We start from the raw sequence: 25,061 nt of genomic DNA, 5'->3' as shown, positions 1-25,061 counted from the left end.
CATACAGATACTGTCACACCCGGCTCGTACGATCCTCGTGTGTGCCACGCCCTCTGATTATCCACGTGTGTTTCCCTGATCGTATCCAGCTGTGTCTGATTATGTTAGCCCAGTCTTGTGTATTTCAGTCCGTGTCTTGTCTTGGTCCCCTGTCCGTCATTGATGTTTGTCGATGTCCGTACCCGTAGTCTCTCCCATTCAACCCTGCGCCCTAATAAACCCCTGCTTCCCCATATTCTGCCTGCCTGCCCGCTCCTTACCCGCTTGCCTGCCCGAGCGATTACCCGCGTCACCGGCGAATCGTGACAGAATGACGGACCTAACCAAAGAGGCACGGCAGCAAACCGAGAGCGACCTTCTCGGTCTGCTGCAGGAGGCATACTATTGGCTCACCCAGTCCAACGTCCAAGAGGACCCCGTCGCGCTGGATTTGACCACGCAGAGCTGACATCTCCTGCTGGCGAGGTCCCCTTCGGAGGGCAGGTACAGCCTAGGAGAGGTGCACGCCAACCTCTACCAGCTGGTGCAACACATGACTGTGCGGAGGTTGGGGATAGGCGCACAATGTGTCGCGGAAGAGGTTCCCTAGGCATCTGTGTCGGCAGACGTGGAACAGCCTCCCGCGGCCACAGTGACGAAGAGGAAGAAGAGGAGGAAGCACGCGATCGCCCCGACGATCGTTCAGGGAGCGTGCACCCTCATCCCCGCTTCTTTCCCAAACGGGGAACGGGAGGATCTCCCGGTCGACCTTGACGTCACCATCGCAGCTAAGCCACCTACGCAGGCAGCTTTCCCCATCCGGGGAGAGCGGCCAGCCGCCGCAGAGCTGCCACCGCCCCTCGAGCGGTATTGCTTCGGGCCCGAGCGGCTGGCCAACGAAGGGGCCAGTGCAGTGCGGGAAGCTTTCCCGCGTGTGCCCCGGACACTTAAAGGGGCCACGTCCGTCTTGCCCGCACTGGACCTACCGGTCCCACCCCCTGCGGGTCCAGCGCCCAAGCAGCCGCCTCCGCTGCCGCCTGCGCAGCCGCCTGCAGCTCCGGAGCAGGTGCTCCCTCTGCCGCCTGCGCAGCCGCCTGCAGCTCCGGAGCAGGTGCTCCCTCTGACGCCTGCACAGCCGCCTGCAGCTCCCAAGCAGGCACTCCCTCTGCCTGCAGCTCCCGCGCCCACTTCCGAGGCGCTCCCTCCGCCTCCTCTAGTGACTATGCCCCCTGTGACTCCTCTGCCCTCGCCCCAGCGAGCCCGACGCCTGCCAAGGGTCCTTATGTCCGTGTCCCATAAGGGGAGAGGACGCAGGGCTGGGGTCCCTCCCGCCCTGCCCCCTGGCTCGCCCTCCCTCGCCTGTGCTGGGGCTCGGTCGGCGCCTGCGGGTCCTGGCCCTCTGGGTCGGCTGTCGCCTGCGGGCCCCCCTCCACAGCCTCGTCGCCCTGCCTCACTCTCTCCTCCGGCATCTCGTCGGTCGCCTGCGGGCTCCCCGACGGCGGCTCCTCCGTCGCCTGCTGGTCCCCCAACTCTGGCATGTCGGAGGACATCGCCGCCTATTGCGGCTCCCCCCCTCTCCTTGCCCTCGCCTAGGTCCCCTCCAGCTCACTCGTCCCCTTCCCTGGGTCTCCCTCCACCTCCCTCCTCGACCCCTCCGAGGTCCCCTCCAGCTCCGGCCGCCTGCGGCCCCTCCGGCTGCCTCCTGTCGCACGCTGGGGCTCCCTCGGGCTCCCCTTAGTTCCCCCTCCTTCTCTCCCTACTCCCCTGCCTATGTCACTCCTTTGTTTGCTCCTCCTCCCGGCTTTGTCCCTCCTGTCTCCATTCCTCGTCCCTTTGTTTCTGCTCCTCGTTCCCCGGTGTTCCCTCCTTTCACTCCTGGCCCGTTTGTTCCGCCTGTTCCCTCTGTGTCCCCATTCCTTCTCTGTCTATCTGCCTTCCCCGTCCTTTGTCAAGTCCTGTCGTGGCTTCTGCCCTTATGTCAGTTCTGTCTGTCCGTCCTGTTCCCTGTCCCTCGTTAACGTTTTTTTTTTTCTTGTTTTCCAAGTCCTGGTCTCCCCTCGTCTCGTCCTTCGCCTCCCCTGAGGCTCGCCCGGAGAGTGCGCCTTTGGGGAGGGGGGGTTCTGTCACGCCCAGCTCGTACGATCCTCGTGTGTGCCACGCCCTCTGATTATCCAGGTGTGTTTCCCTGATCGTATCCAGCTGTGTCTGATTATGTTAGCCCAGTCTTGTGTATTTCAGTCCGTGTCTTGCCTTGGTCCCCTGTCCGTCATTGATGTTTGTCGATATCCGTACCCGTAGTCTCTCCCATTCAACCCTGCGCCCTAATAAACCCCTGTTTCCCCGTATTCTGCCTGCCTGCCCGCTCCTTACCCGCTTGCCTGCCCGCTCCTTACCCGCGTCACCGGCGAATCGTGACAGATACATGTGTGCAGTTGGTGTCCTTTATGATCCTTTTAACGTTGAACACTACCCCTTTAGTGCTTAGAGTAAAAGGTACATCTGCCTAAAATATTATCGTGTTTAAAGACAGTAACATAACACATTTTATACTTTTACAGATAATTTTATTCCTAGTGAGAGAAAAAACAATGAATTTTACCACCAAATAATACATATAACAGATGTCCACCAATTCTTTTTATTTTTTTCACAAATGTACCTAAACAGATATTTTTTTTATCTCTCATTGTTTAATCTAATAATTTTCCAGAAAAACTGTAGAAAATATATATATTTTAAAAAACTCCTTGTTTCCAGGGCAACAAAAATGCTTGATGTTGTTGGGCTGTCTTTGCTGAAACACCTCTTCAACATTGCATGGACGTTGGGGACAGTGCCTTTGGATTGGCAGACTGTGGTGGTGGTCCCAGTCTTTAAGTAAGGGGACCGGAGAATGTGTTCCAACTTTAGGGGGCTCATACACTTTAGCCTCCCTGGGAAGGTCTATGCTGGAGCACTGGAGAAGAGGGCTCGTCCTTTGGTCGAGTCTCAGATCCAGGAGGAACAATGTGGATTCCATCCTGGTCGCAGAACACTGGACCATCTCTTCACCTTCAAAAGGTTACTGGAGGGTTCATGGGAGTTTGCCCAATCAGTCTACATGTGTTTTGTGGACTTCGAAAAGGCATATGACCGTGTCCTTCAGGGGTCCTGTGGGGGTGCTCCAGGACCATGGGGCATGGGGTCCGTTGTTGCAGACCATTGGATCCCTCTATAAATTGGGCAAGAGTTCGCTTTGGCAGCAGTAAGTCAGACTCGTTCCCGATGGGTGTTGGACTCCACTAGGGCTGCCCTTTGTCACCGATTTTATTCACAAATTTTATGGACAGTATTTATAGGCGTAGCCAAAGGGCGGAAGGGGTCTGCTTTGGGGGCCTCAGGATCATGTCTTTGTTTTTTGCAGATGATGTGGTCCTGTTGGCTTCATCGGGCTTTGACCTGCAGCAGGCACTGGGGCAGTTTGCAGCTGAGTGCGAGGCAGCTGGTATGAGGATCATCGCCTCCAAGTGTGAGGTCATGATTCTCGACTGGAAAAGGGTGGATTGCCTTCTCTTGGTGGTGGATGAGTTATAGCCTCAAGGGGAGGAGTATCTCAAGTATCTTGGGGTCTTGTTCATTAATGAGGGAGAAAGGGAGCAGGAGATCGACAGATGGATTGGTGCAGTGTTGGCAGTAATGCAGACACTGTGCTGTTCTGTTTTGGTGAAGAGGGAGCTGAGCCTGAAGGCAGAGCTCTGGGGAAAGAATGAGATCGTGGATACAAGCACTGAAATGAGCTTCCTCCGCAGGGTGTCTGGGCTCAGCCTTAGAGATAGATATTCGAGAGCGGCTTAATGTAGAGCCTCTGGTCCTCTCTATGGAAAGGAGCCAGTTGAGATGGATCGGGCATCTATCTAGGATGCCTCCTGGGTGGCTCCCTGGGGAGGTATTTCGGGCATGTCCAACCCAAAGGAGGCCCCAGGGCAGACCCAGGATATGCTGGAGAGATTATGTCTTTTGACTGGCCTGGGAATGCCTTGGTATTCCCCCGGTGAAGCTGGAGGAGGTTGCTGATGAGAGCGAGGTCTGGGCATCCCTGCTTAGACTGCTGCCCCCGTGACCTGACCCTGGATAAGCAGCAGAAAATGGATGGATAGACGTTGTACAAAAACAGACACATTCATAGACTGTCTAGATCATCAGTGAGCAATCAGAAGTACATCCTGACTTATTTTGTCTTTGATAATTACATTTTGAATACTGCCATTTCCAAAATAAAGCCATGCATTAAGAGGACACCAGCTAATATTTTGTGTAGTGATAAAATAATATGGATACCAAACTATTACTGATTACGGCTCTTATGCTGGGCATGAAGTGAAAATGGTAACAGTTGGAAATGGTAAAAAAGGAGTAATTCTCTTCTGTGTGTGCAAGTGCTGCTTTGAGATTGACTAACATACTGTAAGAACCCAAGAAGAAGCTGATAGTGTACAGCAGTGTTTCCCATCCTGGTCTTCGGGGACCCCCAGACAGCTCACTGTCCTGCATAGAGCTGGGAGGGGGCAAAAACGTAGACTGTCTAGGGGTGCCCGAGAACTGGGTTGAGAAGCACTGGTGTAGAGTTTAAGGATGAGGACTCACCCCTAAATATTTAAGAGGAAGACCATGACTGAACCCTTGGGCAGTGACATTGACCTGAATTTCCCCAGAAATCATCCTGGTACATAAACAGACAAACACCAAATGGAAAGATTCACATTTATGAGCCTGTGCTGGATAATAGTTGGAACACGGATGCATAAAAATTTGCTCAGCAATTTCAATAAATTCAAACTGGTCCCTGTTGTCTGGCACTTCCCAGTCATCAGTGAGCCAGCCCTCTTTGGGTCCTAGTAAATTGTTAGAAACCACATGTCCCCAAGACAAGCTTATATTTTATCATCAGTGTAGATATCAAACGAGTATAAAAGTTCCTGGATTCTTTCACAGCACTATTGTCAGTTTGGTATTCATGCATATTCAGAGTTTAAAACAGGGGGGGCCCAACTGCAGTCCTGGGGGGCCAGAGCCCTGCACATTTCTGGGTTTCCCCTCATTTAACACACCTGATTCAACTCCTTGTGCTAATTACCACACAGCTCTTGAGCTGAATCGTTTATGGTGGAATAGCGAAATAACTAAAGCTACACAGGGCTCCGGCCCCCCAGGACTGGAGTTGGACACCCCTGCTTTAAATCACTTCATTTCAGGTGCAGAATGAGGAAATAAAATCAAATGCAATTATTTATTGCAAATGTACAAAATCACACATATATATATATATATATATATATATATATATATATATATATATATATATATAATGACTCATATATCTGACACTGAGTCAAAATCAAAGAAATAATTTGCTCTCTTTGCAGTCATAAACAGAAACATGTGACTTGAACATAAACTTCCGTTGAGAGCAGTTAGTAAATGTAGATCATCTAGATACTATCGTCCAATGTCAAAGCCATTCATTGTTCTCATTAATGGGTCACTCATTCCTCACTGATTCTCGTAAATGCAGAGCTCATGATGCGTCCCGGAGGGGTCTGATATACTGTAGGTCACTAAGCAACACCCATACTTTCAACATTTCATCTTTTAAATGGTGCCTTCCTGCTACAGTTATTATACTGGTTGAGTGACTGATTGGGCAAAGAATTAATACTCAGCTGTGTGAGCCACCTACGAAAAAGGGATCAGTAGTCGTAGCTGAATTATTTTGTTAATTTATTCATTCTTGCTCAAAAATATTTCCATGAAAACATGTGAACGTATCCATTCGGTCTTTTCGGGAATGACAGACCTTGGCAGCCAGTCTGAGCGCTGATAATTTTCTTGTAATGCTTGCTGTGACTTTCATGCAACCAATAACTGATAAGGGTAAAACACTGCCAGGCCCTCCCAATGCAAAGAAAGCAGACATATCAATACGAGGGACTACAGAAATGGATATGATTCAAATCAATTCTATTATATTTGTCCAGAGTATTTTCACATTTCATTGTCTCTAAGGGCTTTGCATTATCCCCACCCAAAGCCCCCAGTGAGCAAGCAAGACGCGACAGTGGCAAGAAAAACCTCCCTAGACGGAAGAACCATTGGGAGGAGCCAGACTCAAAGGGGAAGGCCATCCTCCAGGGGCCGGCAGAGGAAGTCAGATGAACAAGATCACAAAAATCCTGATTTGCACAGTCCAAATTTTACAATTTGAGTCTCAATGGAGAAGTCAGGCAGGTGATGGCAGGCAGACGATGCTTCCGATGGCAGGTCAAACAGTGGTACAGCAATAAGATCAATAATATATTTCATGTCTGTGCAATTCCTGTAATGTAAGAAAGCACTGATAGAGCTCTCTGCCTTTACAATTAGTGATTGACCCAATCCCTTCAGTACTTTAAGGTTCAGGGTGCCTCAATCAATCTTTGAGTCTACGGTCAGCATCTAACAATCCATGATTCTGTCAGTCACAGTTCTGTTTCACATTTGCTCTGAAGTCAACACTTGGTAGAGTGTTAAAAGCAGTTCTTCTACTACACTATGTACGTAAACTTTTCAAGGCACTAAAACCGGGCTATCTTCATTTTTGGAAGACCTGTTAGAGGAATCAGGCATGGATAGCAGTTCAATGGTGTTCCTGACGATGTGATGGAATAGGTGATTGCCATGTTTTTATCTGAGCGTTGCTCTGAGCAAATCAGATTCAGGCACACTATGCAAAACTCAATGTGCTTTTAATAGCAATATTTTTAATATGAGGGATGTTCCCACCTGGCAGAATCAGTAGGATCCTGGAACAATCTGGAATAAGCACTATTAGGTACAACAAGACCTCCCATCAGATATAAATGTAAACATTTGGGCTGCAGGCATAAATGCTTACTCAGCATAATTAATGTTCCCTTGCTGACAAATGTGAGCATACAGCAGCAACAACAATGCTCATTGATTTCATATTCTCCTTTTATCATATGGGCATTCCGCTGCGTTGTGACCTCAATCTCTTCATTTCGAGTCAAGCTGCAAATGATCATGTATGGGGCACTTCTGAACACCATTGATTTTTCCCCCTGTCCCTTATTTCCAGATCCCACTCAGTCACATGAACAAGGGCCGTGGTTGCAGTTCATGGTGTTGAATGTAGACTCTGGACAAACATATTTCTCATGCATTAGTAATTTCACACGGCCCAGCCCTTGTAGCCTGGTAAATTTCACGGTACCTGGAAGTCCGAGGTCCAGAACCAAAGGCTGGCTGTGCATCCTAAACGTGCCCAGAGGCATCTTCAAAGCTGGCATAAAATCTCCATTGAGGCTTCGACTTTCCTTCACTGGGAGCAAAGCTTCCAGCAACAAACATAATATTTGCTTAATCCTGTTCAGATTCCCCAAGTTGCTAAACTTTTTCCATCCACCTTCCAATCCAGAACAGCGTCACGGACATACCTCACATTAACTTACTGTATTTTGGGAAAAACTAAAATAGCCCTGCATGATTCACCTTTTGATATCTGTCACACCAGCGATCCTTTGCTGCATCTCTCACACACTCATATAACTGAAGCTGCTTCAGGCAAAGACTGACATTTCGTCACACGCGGGCCGTCGCTGTCATTGGAGACAGGAGAGCAGCCCCCGTAACAAGCATGGGGCTGTCTGAGGAAAAGAGTAGAGGCTGTTTCTAACCATGAAGTGGCTAGCGTGCCTTAGCATATTCTGCATTGCCACTGAAGCCTTCTGTTTAATTAAACAAAAGAAATGGTAGCCGGCTTGTTTTTCAAGACATGGTTGCTAATCATTTCTTTACCAATAAGCAATTGCACTATTGGCGGAAGCACATAAACATGTAGGTTTTCCTCATCAACGTCTCTCTCTCTCTCTCTCTCTCTCTGTGCAACCTTGGGTGCCTCATTTCACAGCGACATCCTGGTGTTTTGTGGTATTTTCATCCACGTCTGGGATTCCACATCGACTACCCCCAAGCAGTGAATGCTGGATATTTTCTAAAGCTTGTGAGTTTTACTTTTTTAATGAATGGGAAAAAAAAATACATTATATAGGTAGAAAATAGCGTCAAGAAATAGTTTAGTTTTAAAAAAAAACAAGGACACACAAAACAACGTGACTGTTTTTACTCAGCCTCCACCTTTACATTCGACAACTGCTGAAGCTATTTATGAATAGCTAGTTAAGGTTAAATATCACATTAAACATCCTGCACACTGGAATTAATTACCACCCTGATAATTAGCCCTGTTATCTTTAGTGTTATACTCTATACCTTTAAATATTCTCCTGGAAAGCGTCTGGAAACTCACATGGGAACGGCCTAATTTACATACTCATTTAACAAACACGTAACACACACACACACACACACACACACACACACACACACACACACACTCACAGTAAATGCCAACACATACGTGACTCCCCAATAAACACAGCACAGCTATGAGCCCCACCAGGGAAGCGGAAATAGTGGGAGGATCAGTTGATGATACTGAAAGAGCTGAATCTTGAGCTCTGTTATGTATGGAAATATTATCCATGCACTCATTTGTGTAACTGGGGCTGAAGTCCAAGCTACAGTGACTGGGGCATTCGACGCTAAGACCCCGACCGATGGATGGACCTTCCTGTGCCACTTACACTGTGATGCTTGCTACTTACTAGTGAATGTTCACATGTTGGAAGCTCCAGTTTAACAATGGAGACACTGAGGCTAGAAATGAAATTTCAGCATTTAATTGTCATCATTGTAATGAAAATCATTTCCGATTACTGCCTAGCGGTTACCAGGAAATGTTTAAATCTAAACTGAAGAAATGGCACTGTGTTGGAAAATCCAAATGTCTTTCTTTGAATGAATGCACTAACCAGGTAATTTAAACTGACTGCAGTATCCAGATTTGAACAAAGTAATAGTCAAGTAAGCTAATGCAAGCCTATTGAAGGATGAGTATGAGATGTAGATTCTGGACACACATGCAACGGTCCAGCTATTCAAAGTCAGACAAGCAAATACGCGGCACAGAATTTTCCCATCACATGACAGACTCGCGCATGTCAGATCAATTAGCATGTCGCCGCGCAGAATCTGCGCTCACGTGGTGCCCCTGAGTGCACCCAGAGAGGGGACTTCATGCGGAAGAGCAGGCTCCATGCATGCTACCCTGTTATGACACATGCACTCTGCATCCCATGTGGATGGTCAAGTGCTACTATCCCTACGTGCTTAAGACACGTCATAAACAAGGCAGGAGCAGCTGAAGCTGTTCCAATAGGTCTTTTCACCTCTTGATATCTTAAAATCTTTGAATGAGGCGTTGGGGGGATGTTGTGCTATGAATTGTTATGTGTATCTCACGCAACCCTAATCAACTGTTATCAAAAAATGGATTTTGACATGTGCCCTCAGAGTTTAACTTTCTCGGATTTTAGCTATCGACTAATTTTTGTCTTCAGACACGATGTGATTCATACATAATGAGAGGAGCCAATATCCAGTGTCACGATTTCTGAGGCACATCAAGCTGTTTTTGTTTGTAACATTTTATTTTTTTTTTTACATTTCATGCGTTCCCACCTGACTATTTGTAACAGTGAACAAAGAATTCACAATAAGCTTTATAATGAACAGGCTATTCAGAAACTGTAACATGAATACACATCATTGCAGTAGATGCAGTGGCCGTACCATTATCTTATTCCCGTCATTGTCTTATTCTGTAGCTCAGATGGACCCCCCCCCGTGTTCACAAGACTCACCGGCATACAGCGGCAAGCAATGAACTAGCATAGCATGACCCAGTTTCAGCCTGAACTCAAACAAGGGAAGTCACAGTTTTGGTTTTTCCAATATCTTTTGAATAATTCATGCTGGGGGCAAAGAAAACACAGACAGCTTTATTTATTTATTTTCATACATGTTTTATTTTATTTTAAAAAGAATTTCAAAAAGCAACGTGTGAGCATCATTGAATGCGGGACCTGGTCTCTCTGATCACGGCCCCTTTCTTGCCCGCTCTCCCATCCTGACCACACATCTGCCTGCGCTCTCCTGCTTGTAAGCTGAAGTAAGCAGCACCCTCATCTGCCTGCCCAGACATCAGCTTCCATAGCTCCACTAGACCTTCCACATTTACACCTGGACTGTCCACAAGCCTACATTATTCACGGGGACTTTGTTATTTTGGACGTCCTCTGCCAGCCCAAGGAGGATGGGAGTTTTTCTTTGCCATCGTCACCTCTGACTTACTGTCTGGGGACTCTGGGCAAGGATAATGTAAAGCGCTTTGAGACAATGTAACGTTGTAAAAATGCACTATACAAAAATGAATTGAATTGACTAGAATCATTTACAGCCAGACCAAGGTGGTAACATGGCTGGAGACTTTGCTGTAGACAAGGGCGTAACTTTGGATTGAACATTGGGGGAGTTGAGGCTCCCACCCATTCATATAATTATTTGGGGGGCCGTATTGGCCGATCCTTTCTGATTATTACTGCATCCCACCCGTACTTTATGCCCATGGCTGCAGTACACCCCGAGCTAAAGTATCTAGCTGCACCACTGTATAACATTTCAAGACGCCTTATATAAAACGATGGATTCTATGTAAGATGACGTGACGCACTCCCTTAATATGCATGAAAACATCTGGTTTTGCATTATTGGATTGATGCACCTTGTTGACTTGTTTCCCATCTGCATATAAATCCTCCACTCCAGTGTGACCACAAAAGTTCTATTCACTCCTGTGAAAAGGTAGGATGTGGGAACGTAGAGAAACATATTGGTTTACAGTAAGGGACCCTGCATCAATTGGGCTAGGAGGTTACAGGCGCACATTCCATTAACCTGAAAAAATAGCTGATAAAATATGAATAGACTGTTCTGCGTGCAAATTTTAATTAAATCATCTGCTACGAGACTAAATAAGTAATGAAATGGAAATGCAAACTTTGCGGTTCACTTGTATAATTTTCCAGTGTTTTAGTCTTTGTTTTCTCTTGGGATTGGATCTAAGTCGTCAGGTTGTCATAAAGAGACTTAAAAGCATGAGTTTGGGTGACTCATGTTTCCATCTGTAAGCACTTACCTAGTGGAAATTGTAAGTAGATGTCTTTCAGTATCTATCATTTATATATCTTATAAATGGTATTTTGAAAAACATCCATGATTTTCATTTCTTCAGTTGGTCTGGATTTCTAAAGCTGGTACCACTAGACTTACGGGTGAGAAACACAAAACAATTAATTTGCCGAAAAACCCACGTTGGATAATCCCTACTGGTGTCAACAGGAGTCTCCCCTAGTACAGTCTGAACATGAATAAATAGTATTAAATTGTTCATCTTTTGTTCAATTTCTTTTCAGCAAAACAGCCATAAAAGTTTTTTTTTGGTTTAGTGTTTTCCCGAATTACAATAGTCTTGTGAAGACCAGCCTCAGCTCTGCTATTACCGCAAACATAACTGTGAGCTGGCCTTTAACAGCAGTCTTCAGATAAACCAAATTAGCCAAGAAAGCTGTCATTTTCCCAGCACCACTCCACAGAATTTTTTGGGGGTGTATTCTTGGATGCTACGTTCTACAGAGACATAATTACTGAGCCAGAGTCTCGACAGAACGGCAATTATGAATGCTCACACTGAGAATAAAAACAGATAATGTATATAGTTCTGAAAAAAATATTTGATTTATAAAAAGTGAATTATCATTAGACTAGTTTTCAAATGTGTGCTGTAATAGAAGCTCTACTGAGCATTAAACCAAATGCAAATGTAATGATATATAAACAGAATTTGCTCAGATTTCGCTCCTAGCAAATCAAAAATACAGCAGCCAGCCGTATTTATACATAGGAAACATTATTTCTGATACTATTTCTGAAGCTGGCTGAGGTCAGCGGGGGGTCAGGATGATTCGAAGACCTCTGAGTGCCAAAGACCCTAAAAAATTTGGACTGGTTTCGGTTGCAAGCCCAAAATAATGTGATTTCATGGGGCCCGAAATCCTTAGCGGTGCCCCTGCCCATGGTACCCAATGAAACACTTCCACTCATAATCAGATGGGGGTCTCACAGTATTGGGGGATGGTTTTAGTTTATGTCCCACACAAGGAAATAATGGACATATTGGCAATAATAAGACAGTTGACAAAATTTTGCATATGGTCTGTATTCTGATAAACGGTGTCCATAATGTGACCATTATACTGCACTATGCATCCCTACGTCCTCAGGCAACTCAAGCAACCATCTCTTAGTCATTAACCTTTGTCAACACCTCCCAGTAAATGAAAGCCTTTTCCTGTCAAGGGCTCAGGAAATGGTTTAGGCTGAATGGCTGACGAGGGCAGGCTGAGCTGATGCTATTTTCTGTGATGTCCTGGGATGAGACTGATGGATTGATAACAATTGATTAAAAGCTTAGGGAGTAGACACGACGTTGAGATTACACAACCTTATAAACATGCCTCTGGTACCTGTGCTCCCCCCCCCCCCCCCCCCGCCCCCAGGTGTGTGTCCTTGTTTAAGCCGATAAAGGAAATTAAGAGGCTAAGCTTTAACATGAAGGTGTAAGCTGTTTATTAGTTGTCTGGTAGATCCCTCTAATACAAATATCTCCTAAAACCTATTGCCAGTGTTTATGTACATGCAATTGAATAGCCTTGTCTTGGAATCTAAAGGCCTTTGACTGAAAGCAAGTAAATGGAAGGGAGTTTAAACCAATTACACCAACCTTGGATCAAGATAAAGCAGAGGTGAAACATCTGGACATACCAGACTAAATTGGAGGTAGACTACATGGCCAAAAGTATGTGGAGAACAGCTTGTCCAACATTATATTCCAAAGCCAAGAGTATTGATATAAAATTGGCCCACCCTTTATTACTTATAATAGCTTATACTCTCCTGTGAGGGCTTTCCATTGCATGTTGGTACATTGCTTGCGGAATTTGCTGCCATTCACGTTGGGTACTTTTGGTGGGTCATCGGGTCACTTTCTGTGAGTTAGTGCAACCTACCGATTCACAAATGAACGTGATCGATCTTCTGGCCTTGACGTTCACTTCACTTTCAGTTGACCAGGACAGCTCTAGCAAGGCAGAAATGTAACAACTGACTTTTTGGAAAGGTGGCACCCAGTGATGGTGCCAAGGGGAGAGTGACTGGCCTCTTCTGTACAACCAATCAATCTACAGATCTTTGTCGCAGGAGATCGCATGACTGTGTGTTTAATTATAAAGTTGTGTCAGCAGTTGGTCTGGCTTAATTAGTCAATTCCTCTAATTAAAACATGTGTCCACATGCTTTTGGACATATAGCATATCTAGGCTACTATAGAAGGAAGTCTTATAAGGTCTAGCTATGCCGTTGCCTGTCAGGATTCAAATAGATACAATCTCAGATACTGTTAATGCTCCACTAAATACACACTGTACAATACAGTGTGTGTGTAAGACCCTGAAGCAATATGTTTTCACTGCTCATTATGTATTTTACCTGTCAAAAGCAATCAAAGCAAACACGCACTTATTTTAATGTTAGACAAAATGTTAACAAATTGATGATGACTATTATGATGATGATGGTGGTGACTATTCCATTCCTGAGCTTAGTCATGATTGAAATGCTTGCAGAATGTTCAAGCATAGGTTTACATTTTATGATAGATTGTATACGGAGTGTAATATAGAAAACTTGCCCTCTAAATACTAATTGGCATAAGACTTCACCCAACACATTACACAGTAGACCTAATAAACCATGTATGGGATGTGAAACACAATTAATATATGAGCTGTTGCACTGAAGATATTATATGATATTGATAAAGCCCAAGAAAAATGTAATTGGTAGTCTGTACACATTGTGGTATTGCATCTTGTACAAGGTGCAGTAATGAAGTGGAAATAATTCTGATGATTCTTCCATTTTTGATGAAATAATATGCTGCATTGTACCATTTTTGAAGGAAAAAGTGAAAACTGAGAGAGCTGATTTATGGCTTATGCAAAACTTCATGCAGCCGTCCTGCTGCAGCCTCATGTCTTCACCTCAACATAACTGGTCAAAGTCCTTTATAGTCAGTAAACGATCCTGGGCCTTTGAATACTATTCAAAGTCTGAGAAATTATTTTAAACTGGACAAATGTGGAAAGGTAAGATAAAATGGATTCAGGTCTCTTGAGGTGTTAATTACTATCATCAGGATGGTATAAAGCAGAAATGATAGTACGGTTTTGCCTGCTGTTATCTCTTATCTGCTGTCCTCCTCTTTTAACCTATTTTTTGAGATTATCATAATTTACATTTATATATTTCATGTTCATAAATCGTCATATGCAAAACTCACCTTGTCGCCTAGTAGGCTTCATCTCATTGTTTTAAGTAGGGTGCATATTGTCAATGTTAACCAAATTAAATAAAGCAATTTAGTTACATTATACTGTGAGGAAAGACCACATTAATCTGGGTAAATGCACAATTGTCCCTCCCCTGACACATTAAACCTTAAAGTCAGCTCATATTCCCTATCTTAGGTTAGTCTGTATACATAATTCCCTACTTCAGGCATCAAAGTGCCTGGCAGTGATCAGATGTGGCTCATTCGTCACCTTTTCTTTGGTGCACTGCCACAAGCTGACATAGAGCTGTCATCTGCACACGCAGGACGTCTTCTCATGTCCCAGGAGCTCAGGACATTCAGCTTGTTTTGCCTGTTCAGCAGAGGGCCGGGAAAGCGTGGTGAGTCCTGAATAAAAACAGATATATTTCACACTAGCTCTGAGTCGCCTCATCCAAACTGTGGTTAGCAAGGCTTGAAAGGGACTGTGAGTATACAAGCAGACCCCAAGTTTTATTTTTTAAATGATGTCATAGTTTTTCTTTTCTCTATACTCCATTAGATTTTTCAGCTTATTTGGTACCTAATGCTGGTATTTTGAAATGTAGTGATGCTTTTCCACTGGCACCAAGAACCAAGCTGTGCCTGAGCCGTACCGCGAACTGATGTTTTTCCATTGTAAATTACCCGAGCCGCACCTGTGCTGACATCACCCTGCTTACTGTCAAGGCCGAAACGTGACCAAACTGAACCATCCGAATGGTCAAAACGCAGGTAGATATCAGTGTTCTGCACTGATACGCATGAACTACCTGAAGGAAAAAAAGGTACCTTTTATATATCATTTGTTAATAGTAGCATCGCACATTACGATGTATTGATGCATTTGCAATAACTCGGAACTTGAAAATTTCCAACCTCCTGCTTAATAAAATGCTATGGAACAGCTGGATGGATTTCTAATACAAATTTACACATGTGAGAGCAAATTCTGCTAGCATTTTGGTACTAATACAATAAATCATGATGTACGCCATGTGAATGATGAATAAGTGTCTCTTTGATTTTACGTCATTGTCACTCTCCAAACCCGGCAACGCCTTTACCGGGCCGACCCTTCTGCAGTGGAAAACCGAAGTGAGTTGGAACCGCGCCATAACTGTGGTGCCGTAACCTTATACTGTGTTGTGCTTTATGAGCATACAATTGGCTTATTTATTCGATACACTTTGATATATGTATTTCCTAGTTCATTGACTCTTAGATTTGAGTAGATTTGAGTAATCAGCATGGACACTCAGGTTTTGCCGATTTAAATAGCCATTCCATTTTTCCTGAGGCATGGCAGGGTCCTGATGTTCGTTAGGGCCTTAGGCTATAGCTTTAGACAGCCAATATATTAATCCACCCCTGAGTACCATTCAAAAATTGTGGAAGCTCTGAAACGAGGTAAATTTTAGGAACCATGCTGAAACGCAGCAACCAGCAACACTCAGATAATATTCCTCAACACAGTTTACTAATATGAACCCAGGAATTCAGCAAACCCAGCATAGTCTGGGTGAATAAGCATAAGCTACATGAATGCCACGTAAATCCAACAAATCAGGTTATTCCAGAAGGTTGACTGGCTAGTGCTAACTCAGGGGGGCCTTGATATGTGGGGTAGCATGGCATAGGGGCCTGGTCTAAGTACTTTAATTTTGTTCCGAGCTTGGGGACTTATGCAGAATTGACCTGGATTTCTGGACACCTCCCACGTTGATAGGTAATAGGGCTATTTTCATCATATTTACGACCCCTTGCGATGTAAAAATATCTTATTGCTTGATATGTAAATACTGTAACACATCTGCCAAATAATTCTTTGATATGTTAGTTCAACACTGCACACTTAGAACATGTTTGAGTTACGTCGATCTGTAACCCAAAGCACATCTGGGTTTTTCATTCAGTATTCAGAGCTATTAGGACTGAAAAAGTGAACATCACACAACACCTCAAGTAGAACTGTTGCCTCAATCTTCCAGGGTTATGTTGATGATACACTGGGCAACTTTTTGAGCAAGACTGATGACCAGTGTTGCTCTGGCACTTTCCCATTGATACTAGGCAACACATTTTAATCGGCAGTGGGCAACCTTTTGAAATCACCCAGATAAGTTGCCCTTTGTATAATTATCTTAAAGACGTTTAAATCCCACCTCAGCTGTGGCCATGTGGAGCTTTCATGTTTCATGACTACTCTGATTTCCTGCAAATACTTGAGCTGGCATCTCTAAACTTGATAGGCTGTGAAACTCCCCTGTAGCACTTACTGGGATTTGAAGGCTCTTCAAGTTTGGGCCTCATTTCCAAATCCAGGCCATGTTTTCAGTTCTCTCAGGTTTAATAATTACTGATTCTGATCAGCCACAGAGTCTTCACACCTGGTTCACTGGCAAAGGAAGGCTGGGAGATCAGCAGGGCTTGGCGTGGACCGTTATTTGAATAGCTCTGGAGTAGAAGATGGATGATTTTAATTTAAGAAGGATTCAATTAACTCTTATATCAAACCTTAAAGGAAGAATTATATACTTTAAAGATGGATGCACTAAATTATGATTTATTACATGATATATTATGTTATCATTCATTTTTTTTTCTCAGATGTTGACAGCTGACGGCTCGTATATGGAGAAAGGGGTAAGTTTCGATTTTGGGTGGCACGGTGGGTAGCACTGTTGTCTCCTGCCTCCAATGTTAGGGATGTGAATCATACTTGCCACACTCACCGTATGTTATCTTTTTGTTGAGTGGGTTTCTGCTGAGCACTCAATGTTTCTGTCTGTATGACATGGGATTTTGCAAACTAGCATTTTAACATTGCTATCACATGTTTGTAGTGTAGAGTCATGTGTGAAGAGTCCGGCTGGGTGGCATAAACGATGTATCGAACCATCATCATATAAAATCTAAATGATAAGAAAATAAGACATGTTGATAAATTATTGGGGTGGCATGGTGGTGCAGTGGTTATCCTCACACCTCTGGGACCCGGGTTCGAGTCTCCGCCTGGGTCACATGTGTGTGGAGTTTGAATGTTCTCCCCATGTCGTCGTGGGGTTTCCTCCGGGTACTCCGGTTTCCCCCCACAGTCCAAAAACATGCTGAGGCTAATTGGACTTGCTAAATTGCCCATAGCTGTGTATGTGTGAGTGAATGGTATGTGAGTGTGCCCTGCAATGGGCTGGCCCCCCATCCTGGGTTGTTCCCTGCCTCGTGCCCATTGCTTCTGGGATAGGTTCCGGATCACCCGTGACCCAGTAGGATAAGCGGTTTGGAAAATGGATGGATGGATGGATGATAAATTATTGATAAGGAACATTGCTTGATAGCACAATTGGTTTTCAGACCACAGAAATGAAAGTGATTCCATCCAGTCATGTGGTAGGTTTTAATAAAGGATGACCTATTCCCTTCCTCAGAGGAAACATCAAATGCTCGTGAAGAAAGAACAGCTCAGCAGCCGCGACATCCTTTCAAAAAGGAGATATTGTGGATAAACATAGTAAAAAGACTTTGATGGTGTGGTGATATTCTGGCAATTTAAAGTCGGAGATGCATCAGATCGGGTGTGATGTACTTTAAACTTGTGCCAATTAAAAGCTGAAATAAAGTGAAATATTGTAGAACATCCATAACACAAGTTCCTATAGTCACAAATACCAGTAATTACCACTCCCACCCCAGTTTGTAAAAATAATAGATACTTTATTGATCCCCATGGGGAAATTCTCTTTACACCGTCCCAAACTTGCTCTTTATAGGTGAGAGCAAACTGGCCATGAAGGGCAGCCACCTACAGAAGCACACAGAGAACTGTGGGTTAAGGGCCTTGCTTTAGGAGTCACAGATGCGCCCAGGCCAACCTTGAACCAGCGATGTTCTGATCACAGACACACACACACTTAGCCCATTAAGCTACATACTGCCTTTGATGATACAGTCAGTTGAGCTGGGGGGCAAATCATGAAATACGAGACAAATCACCTTCCACACTGGCTAAAAACAGGACACAATGTTTTACTTTTCATTACAGAATATGTGACAAGTCTATGCAATGTCAAACTCTTTCCCTGGAACAAGCTGCCAGGCAGTCAGACAAAAATTTCGGAAACAAAATGTACTGTTTTCTAGCACTAACAGCAGATTTTTGTCTCCCATTTGGTTCATATGTTTTTTGCATTATTTATTTATTTATTAAAATTAGATTTCATTTTGTAGTCCATTCAATTTATTGTCTTTTTTCAGGTTCTGAATCAGTTAGAGGGGGATTCTAAGAGGGTTTTAAGCAAAAACTGAGCATTGAAGCAAAGAAATAATGACTTGAATTATATTGTTATGATTATCGAGGTTGACTGGGGAAAAAAATATATAGTACGATATATATACCTAGCTCCAGTACCTACTGACGGATGGGCACTGAATGCAGGGTGCCCCCAGCCAAGTGCCCCTTGCTGGCTGTTCCATGCTCCAGAGATGCTCCAGAACCTCCTTCCATGACCTGGTACTGGAAAAGTGAGAGCAGGAGAAACGAGGGTTAAGGACGGCACCAGGCCATCCATCACTTACATCCCTCATTAGGCCCCTGAGCAGCGTTCATTTTCAACTATATGCCTGTCTCTGGGTTTCAATATAAACGATTTAGCAAAAAATTTGATTTTAAAGAGTATCCGTAATCACAGTTGTGTGTAGTTCTTGACAAACTCTAGCTTAGCACCACTGCCAGGGAACGGAAAAGCATCACATTCTTCTGCTGGAAAATGGCATTTTTAAAAACATTTGAAGCACACTGCCTAGTAAATGATGTGTCAGAAAGAGTTCTTTTCCATTTTGGCTATAAAGGAGAAAGAATACAACATAAGGAGAATAAGCCATTAAAGAACCTTATATCCATGTTTATTTTTTTCCCCTGAGGCCCACAGCAAAGGGAACCATGCATTTTTATACCTTCTTATCCCATTAGTAGGATATTCCCAGAAGGGAATGACTCTGTTTTCTTTGGGGCTTTGAACACATAGACTTTTGCTATTTCCATTTGTTGTTTAAATATTGTTACATGGTGGAAAACATTTCCTGACTCACTCCTCCAAAACACCACAAAGTTTCTGAATATTCAGATCTGGTGACTGTGAAGGTATGGGGAGATGTTCAGCTTCACTTTAATGTTCTTGTGTTACACTGCACCACCTTTAGGGTACAATGCTTGAACCATTGAGTGAACATGGTCCTCCAGAATGGTTCGGTAGTCCTTTGCAGTGGTGCACCCATTTAGAACAAGCAGCGGACCTAGAGCATGCTATGATATTACAGCCTAAGCCATCACTGATCCACCCCATGCTACATGCTGGGTACACAACAGTCCCGGTGGTAATCCTCTTTGGGGCATTACACTGTAACTCTCCCAAATGTGGAAGAGACAGTGAAGGTAAACAATACATGTTTCACATTGTCCACAGCCCAAGATATGCACTGCTAGCACCATTGAAAGTGACATTTAGCACTGGCATGAGCGACCGAAGGCTTGGCTATGGCAGCCTGATCATAAATATTGACCCTTTGGAGCTCTCCACAAAAAGTTTTGGTGGAAACAGGAGATTAGAGTGTGCATTTAATTCTACAGTGAGTTGGCGAACTGGTTTTATGTTTTTTGGATACAGTTTGGGTTAGTACCTGGACGTCCCTTTCAGACAGCTTCCTCTTGCATCCACACTTACTCCTGTTGGACGTAGTCCATCTTTCCTGGTGATATGCCGATATTACCCTGGGTACACTGCTTCTCAATACATCACAAAACTTGCTGTCCTGATCACAGGTGCGCCAACCAGACAGGTACCAAGAATTAGTCTTCTTTGAACTCCCATATCCCCAAATGTTGCATGAATTAACATTTTATGCACAGCTGTGCTATTGCTCTTAATTCAACGTTGACACTCTGCTTTTACCGATGGAACATGCAATTAGTGAAGATTGGCCCAGTGCAGTTGTAGGCAGGAAACCTCAAGCTCTATTTTGCCCAGGGTTTCAGTTTCATTGTCCAACCCCTGTACATGCGGCTTGTAAGTGTTCTATGAATGTATTATGAATGCATTATGAAGGTACAGTTAATGTAAAGAATTATTTAATGTCTATTTTCAGCAGTATATCTTTATAAAAATTAGTTTATTTTCTTGATCTGTGATTATCTCTGTCCAAACATCTAAACATCCAGCTGTGTTCCTAAGTTTGTTTTCTGGTGCCCTGGAAATTGATAAAATGTCCTCCAGTCAACATTTTCCCTAATAAAATTGCACAAAATAGAAACTGGAAATAATGACAAATATTTGAAAAAGAGCGGTGCATTATAGAAATAACCTGCAATTCAGTACATAATTACTAAACCTGCTCATTCACTACATATTCACACACTAAGCCCACTTTCTCAGTTCTAAATTAGATAATTGATTTATGAGTCCAATAAAATGTTTGCTCTGTGAAATACTGGCAGTCAATTAGATATTTCATTAAAGATAATTTGATGGATGTGTCACAGGTCCAAACGCATGGCTCATTACCCTCAAGTTGTTCTTTACCTACTTATCCTTAGTGATCCTTAACGATCTAGGCCTCCAACAGTAACCCTAATCTTCCCTTTCCTTAGGAAATACACCAGAGCATTACATCATCCATGGATTAAACCTCTACATGACCACTTGGGATATTTTATACATTTAATCTGAAAGAAATATGCCTGCCATATGCAAACATTTAGGTTAGCATGCCACACCATGCCCATATACATGGCTGTTGACAGTCAAGGTACCCAAACACCATAGGAAAACAGAACAGCCTTACTACGTAGGTGCTGAGGAAAAGATTGTGTATAGGTTAGTCAGAAACATACATCAGCACGATACGATGATCATAACATCACCTTTCCACGTATCAGAATGAGATCATAGCCACAGTGGATGAAAATGTGTATTTAATTCACTTCCAAATGGTTCAAAGCAGGACCTGACAGATCAATGATGTAATGTCAGGTCTCCAAATTAGCGCAAGTGCCAAAGATAGTCAAAGACCACACAATAGGACAGCTTCATAGAAAAAGACCGATATACCTTATCCCACATAGACAGCATTGCATTCTGTGAAGAGCCTGCCATACAAAATGAATCACTTAACCCTACCTCAGGCTGCCTATTACTGCTAGCCCACCTCCATAAGCAAGAACTAAGGATGTGGGCACCCAACCTATGCCAGAGAGTCATAGCAGGCATAGTCACTAGTTGTCTTGAACTGCAAGAACCCACTTCCAGAAGCAGGACCAGCATGCACGACTGTAGGAAATTAGGGGGCTTTACTCAAGGACACGACAATGTTGGCCCTGAAATTTGAACCAACCTTCTAATCAAGTTTAAGTTGCCCAGACATGCTATACAGATGTGGGGCAGGTGCTCACTTGACCCCCCCCCCCCCCACTAAAATGGAGTGGCCAATAAGACAAAACTGAGACACATTTAGGCATACAAAAAGTCTTCAGGTTAAAGGCTGTGAAGCTTCATTGGTAAACTAGTCAGCATTAAGCCCATGTTGAAAGTTGACTCATAGAAAAATCCCAGCCACTTTGGTTCTCATGCCATCCACATGGCCTGATCAGTACCAGGTCCTGAGCCCCATACAGGAAGTACCGGCCCATTTTCATCCTTGCTTCCCATCCAAAGTGCAGGCCTCTGAAGTCAAAGACTCCCATCGCAATCCATAGGCAGTAAACAGAGTGATTGAGTATATACACAATCAAGAAAGAGGACAACTGCACCATTCCAAATACTAGAGCTTTATTCAGTCAATGGATAGTGCATTTAGGTTCCAGCACAGCAGCCACATTAGACAGGAGCAACAGCATGACAAGCAGTGCAGAATGCAAGGCAAGTTAAATGGCTCCTTCCATCCGGGGACCATGCAGCTTGGTCCCTATCCCTTCAGAATATACAGCTGTCCAGGCTGACTAGCCGTGGGAGGACCCTGCTGGATAGCAATGGGGCCCAGAACACCTGTGCCTTGAGCACCTGCAAGGGCAAGGAGGGAGGGTGTCTCAGTCACAGCAACACAATCCACCAGAGCATCTTTTGGTGGAAGCCAAGCGTACCTGCTACACCTGCAAGCCCACAGCTGGCGTCACAGCAGCCACACACCTGGTCATTCCCATCCACAGACACCCACCTGCAATGGGGAAGAGCAATTGCTTAGCAGCTCAACTGGTCCAGCATCATAATGCTGCAGCTACTGACCTGTTAGTGGCAAGAGAGAAGGAACAAGCCTTGTGTTGGGAATCCACAGGCACAGAAGCCACTGTTGCTCTCAAGCTGCAAGTAATGTACAGCTAGGGGGACACCAGAAGCTGGTCAGCTGCCATCAGCCAGTTCATTCAAGTACAGAAATCCTGCACAAGTGCCTGTACTCACTGAGCTCCTGCCATCCTGAGAGAACCTGAAAGCATCCAGCTGAAGCTGCAGCTTGTCATCCTGCTTTCTGGGCAGGAACTGGGAGTGGGATCCTGTCACCTTGGCATCAGTCAGGCACCTGAAGGGCAGGCATGTCAAGCAGCATTGCCCAAGCGGCCTCACACAGCCATACAATGTTACTCACCCAGAGTTCTGCACAAAGGCATAGCTAGGGACAGAGGTCACATCAGGGACCAAGGTGGCCACACAGCTGTCCACAAAGACACGCAGGGGCTGACTGTTGCCCACGAGGACAGAGGCTTCAATGTTCAGGACACTTCCCAGGAAGTACACATTGGAGGCCCTCTCATTCTGCCACGCATCTGCACAAAGGGCACATGCACTTGAGGACAAGCCCACTGAGTAAAGCCAGATATGCTGCATGAACCCCTTGCCTACCATCCATCAGCCTCAGTGAGAAACTCAGTTGTGCCTCAGCTGCCATTGTAGCATAGTAGGGGATCCAGGTTGGCACCAGGGCATTGCTGCTCACATTCTGCTTCCTAAGGAGCAGGCAACCTTTTGGGTCAGTAACTAGAATGGCTCCTAGGTCTAGGGAGCACCAAAGCTGACAGGGCATCCTCACCTCAAATAGTGACACTCAATGCCAACCATGGCACCATTGGTCCTCACTATGGGGAGGCCATTAATACCACTGGGTGCGTAGATCAATGCAAAGCTGTAGACCAGGGCATCAGCAGTCATCTGGAAAAGAGCAACATCATTAGCACTAGCATAGCCAACACAGCAACCATCAGAAGGAAGCCCTCATACCGTCAGTGTACTTCCACAGCCCTGCAGCACAGACTGAAACCTCACTGTGCCAGAAGCATCCTGTCCAGTGGGTGTACAGCCACCGAAGGTGATGTCTGATGCATTGATTGGCTGACCATTACCAAAGAGGATTGGTTGCACAAGCACCACAACATAATCCTCCCCACATACAACGCTCACAGCATCGGGGTTGACCTGCATTCCAGTCACAGATTTAACCAGAGCGGGAGCAACTTGCTTGGTGGCAACGAGCCCGCTCGGGAGGCCCGCCGACTGGGGAGCCACGAGCCCGCTCGGGAGGCCCGCCGACTGGGGAGCCACGAGCCCGCTCGGGAGGCCCGCCGACTGGGGAGCCACGAGCCCGCTCGGGAGGCCCGCCGACTGGGGAGCCACGAGCCCGCTCGGGAGGCCCGCCGACTTGGGTGCTCCTTGCTTAGCCAAATAGCCAGCTAGCCCCAGGGGAGTTTTTGCAGGAAACCCAAACTTCTGTTGCGCTTTACAACCACAACCTAATAAAAGGAGCAGCACTAACACAGCCCTATGCACTGCCATTGTTCCAAAGCTGGTAACAAAGCACACTATACTAGTTCTGTTGCTAGCAGACTGTTTTATAGCATGCTGACATCAGCTGCACCCCCTAGGCCTGTTCTGATTTGTCAGTTTCGAATCCTTGCCATTCAGCGTTAATCAAACACTGCCTGGACCCTAACGATTGAAACTCATCTCTCTACCAACAGTTACTTTTTTACCAGCAGTCATCAGGTTGGTGCTCTCATGTTGTAATTCCCCAGAGCAGACATTCAGTGAGATTTTAGTGGTGGTTTTTGGCTTAAATCATTTTGACTTCATGACACGTCACTGTCACTGTCCGATGCAAAATACCTATCTCCCCAAATCTATTATTTCAGTAGCGTTAATAAACACATTTTCATAAAATCTACTTTGTACAACTGCAAACCTAAAACAATGTAATGAGACACCCTTAGCATCACAAATATAAATGTATCTTTACACAGCCATCAGCAAACTGTTTGTAAGAAGACGACCCCCCCGGTGGCCCCGTAACTGGCCTCGTCATCCACATAGTATAGAATTAAAGCAATGTATTGTGTGTCCCGCTGTAACTGTAATGATTTGGGAAGTCGTAATTGCTCTACACCACTATTCAGCCTGGCCAGCTCGTCCCCTGCCCACATGTAATGCCCAAAATTTAGTATAAAGGAAGGGGGAGATCTCAGTGTTGACCGGAGCTCAGCCGTGGGATAGAGCGCGCATCGCCCGGTACTTTCTCGGGACTTATGTGTTGGCCTCCTGCCAGGACTGAAAAGGGCTCCCCAGTCTAAGAGTGAAGGTAGGTGATGATGGCACGTCCGAGTGTGATTAGCTTTGCAGTGTCG

At 44.9% G+C, this 25,061-nt stretch overlaps 2 protein-coding genes across 2 annotated transcripts in view; one reads left to right on the top strand and one right to left on the bottom strand.

Annotated features, from left to right (window-relative positions):
* The window catches only part of LOC125710089 (fibroin heavy chain-like), a 576,413-nt gene that overhangs the window by 512,008 nt on the left and 39,344 nt on the right, over positions 1 to 25,061 (top strand). The gene's annotated exons all lie outside the window — the stretch shown is intronic.
* On the bottom strand, positions 22,275 to 24,250 carry LOC125710097 (zona pellucida sperm-binding protein 3-like). The gene is made up of 8 exons (XM_048979387.1): positions 23,665 to 24,250; positions 23,477 to 23,595; positions 23,290 to 23,393; positions 23,036 to 23,213; positions 22,852 to 22,969; positions 22,678 to 22,769; positions 22,536 to 22,609; positions 22,275 to 22,455 (listed from the first exon to the last, which is right to left on the bottom strand). Exons 1-8 carry the CDS (start codon positions 24,214 to 24,216, stop codon positions 22,361 to 22,363), a joined length of 1,332 nt encoding a protein of 443 aa, XP_048835344.1. The 5' UTR covers positions 24,217 to 24,250; the 3' UTR covers positions 22,275 to 22,360.

This window comes from Brienomyrus brachyistius, chromosome 16, assembly GCF_023856365.1.
Source record: "Brienomyrus brachyistius isolate T26 chromosome 16, BBRACH_0.4, whole genome shotgun sequence".
Taxonomy (NCBI): domain Eukaryota; kingdom Metazoa; phylum Chordata; class Actinopteri; order Osteoglossiformes; family Mormyridae; genus Brienomyrus; species Brienomyrus brachyistius.
Note: the sequence above shows the minus strand (reverse complement) of the source record. Positions and strands in the feature narration are given on the sequence as shown.

Coding starts and splice junctions, on each gene's coding strand:
- LOC125710097 (XM_048979387.1), bottom strand. CDS start 24,216: ATGGCAGTGCATAGGGCTGTGTTAGTGCTGCTCCTTTTATTAGGTTGT. Junction 23,394..23,476: donor ATTGAGTGTCACTATTTGAG/GTGAGGATGCCC, acceptor CCTGCTCCTTAG/GAAGCAGAATGTGAGCAGCA. Junction 22,970..23,035: donor GCCTTTGTGCAGAACTCTGG/GTGAGTAACATT, acceptor CCTGCCCTTCAG/GTGCCTGACTGATGCCAAGG.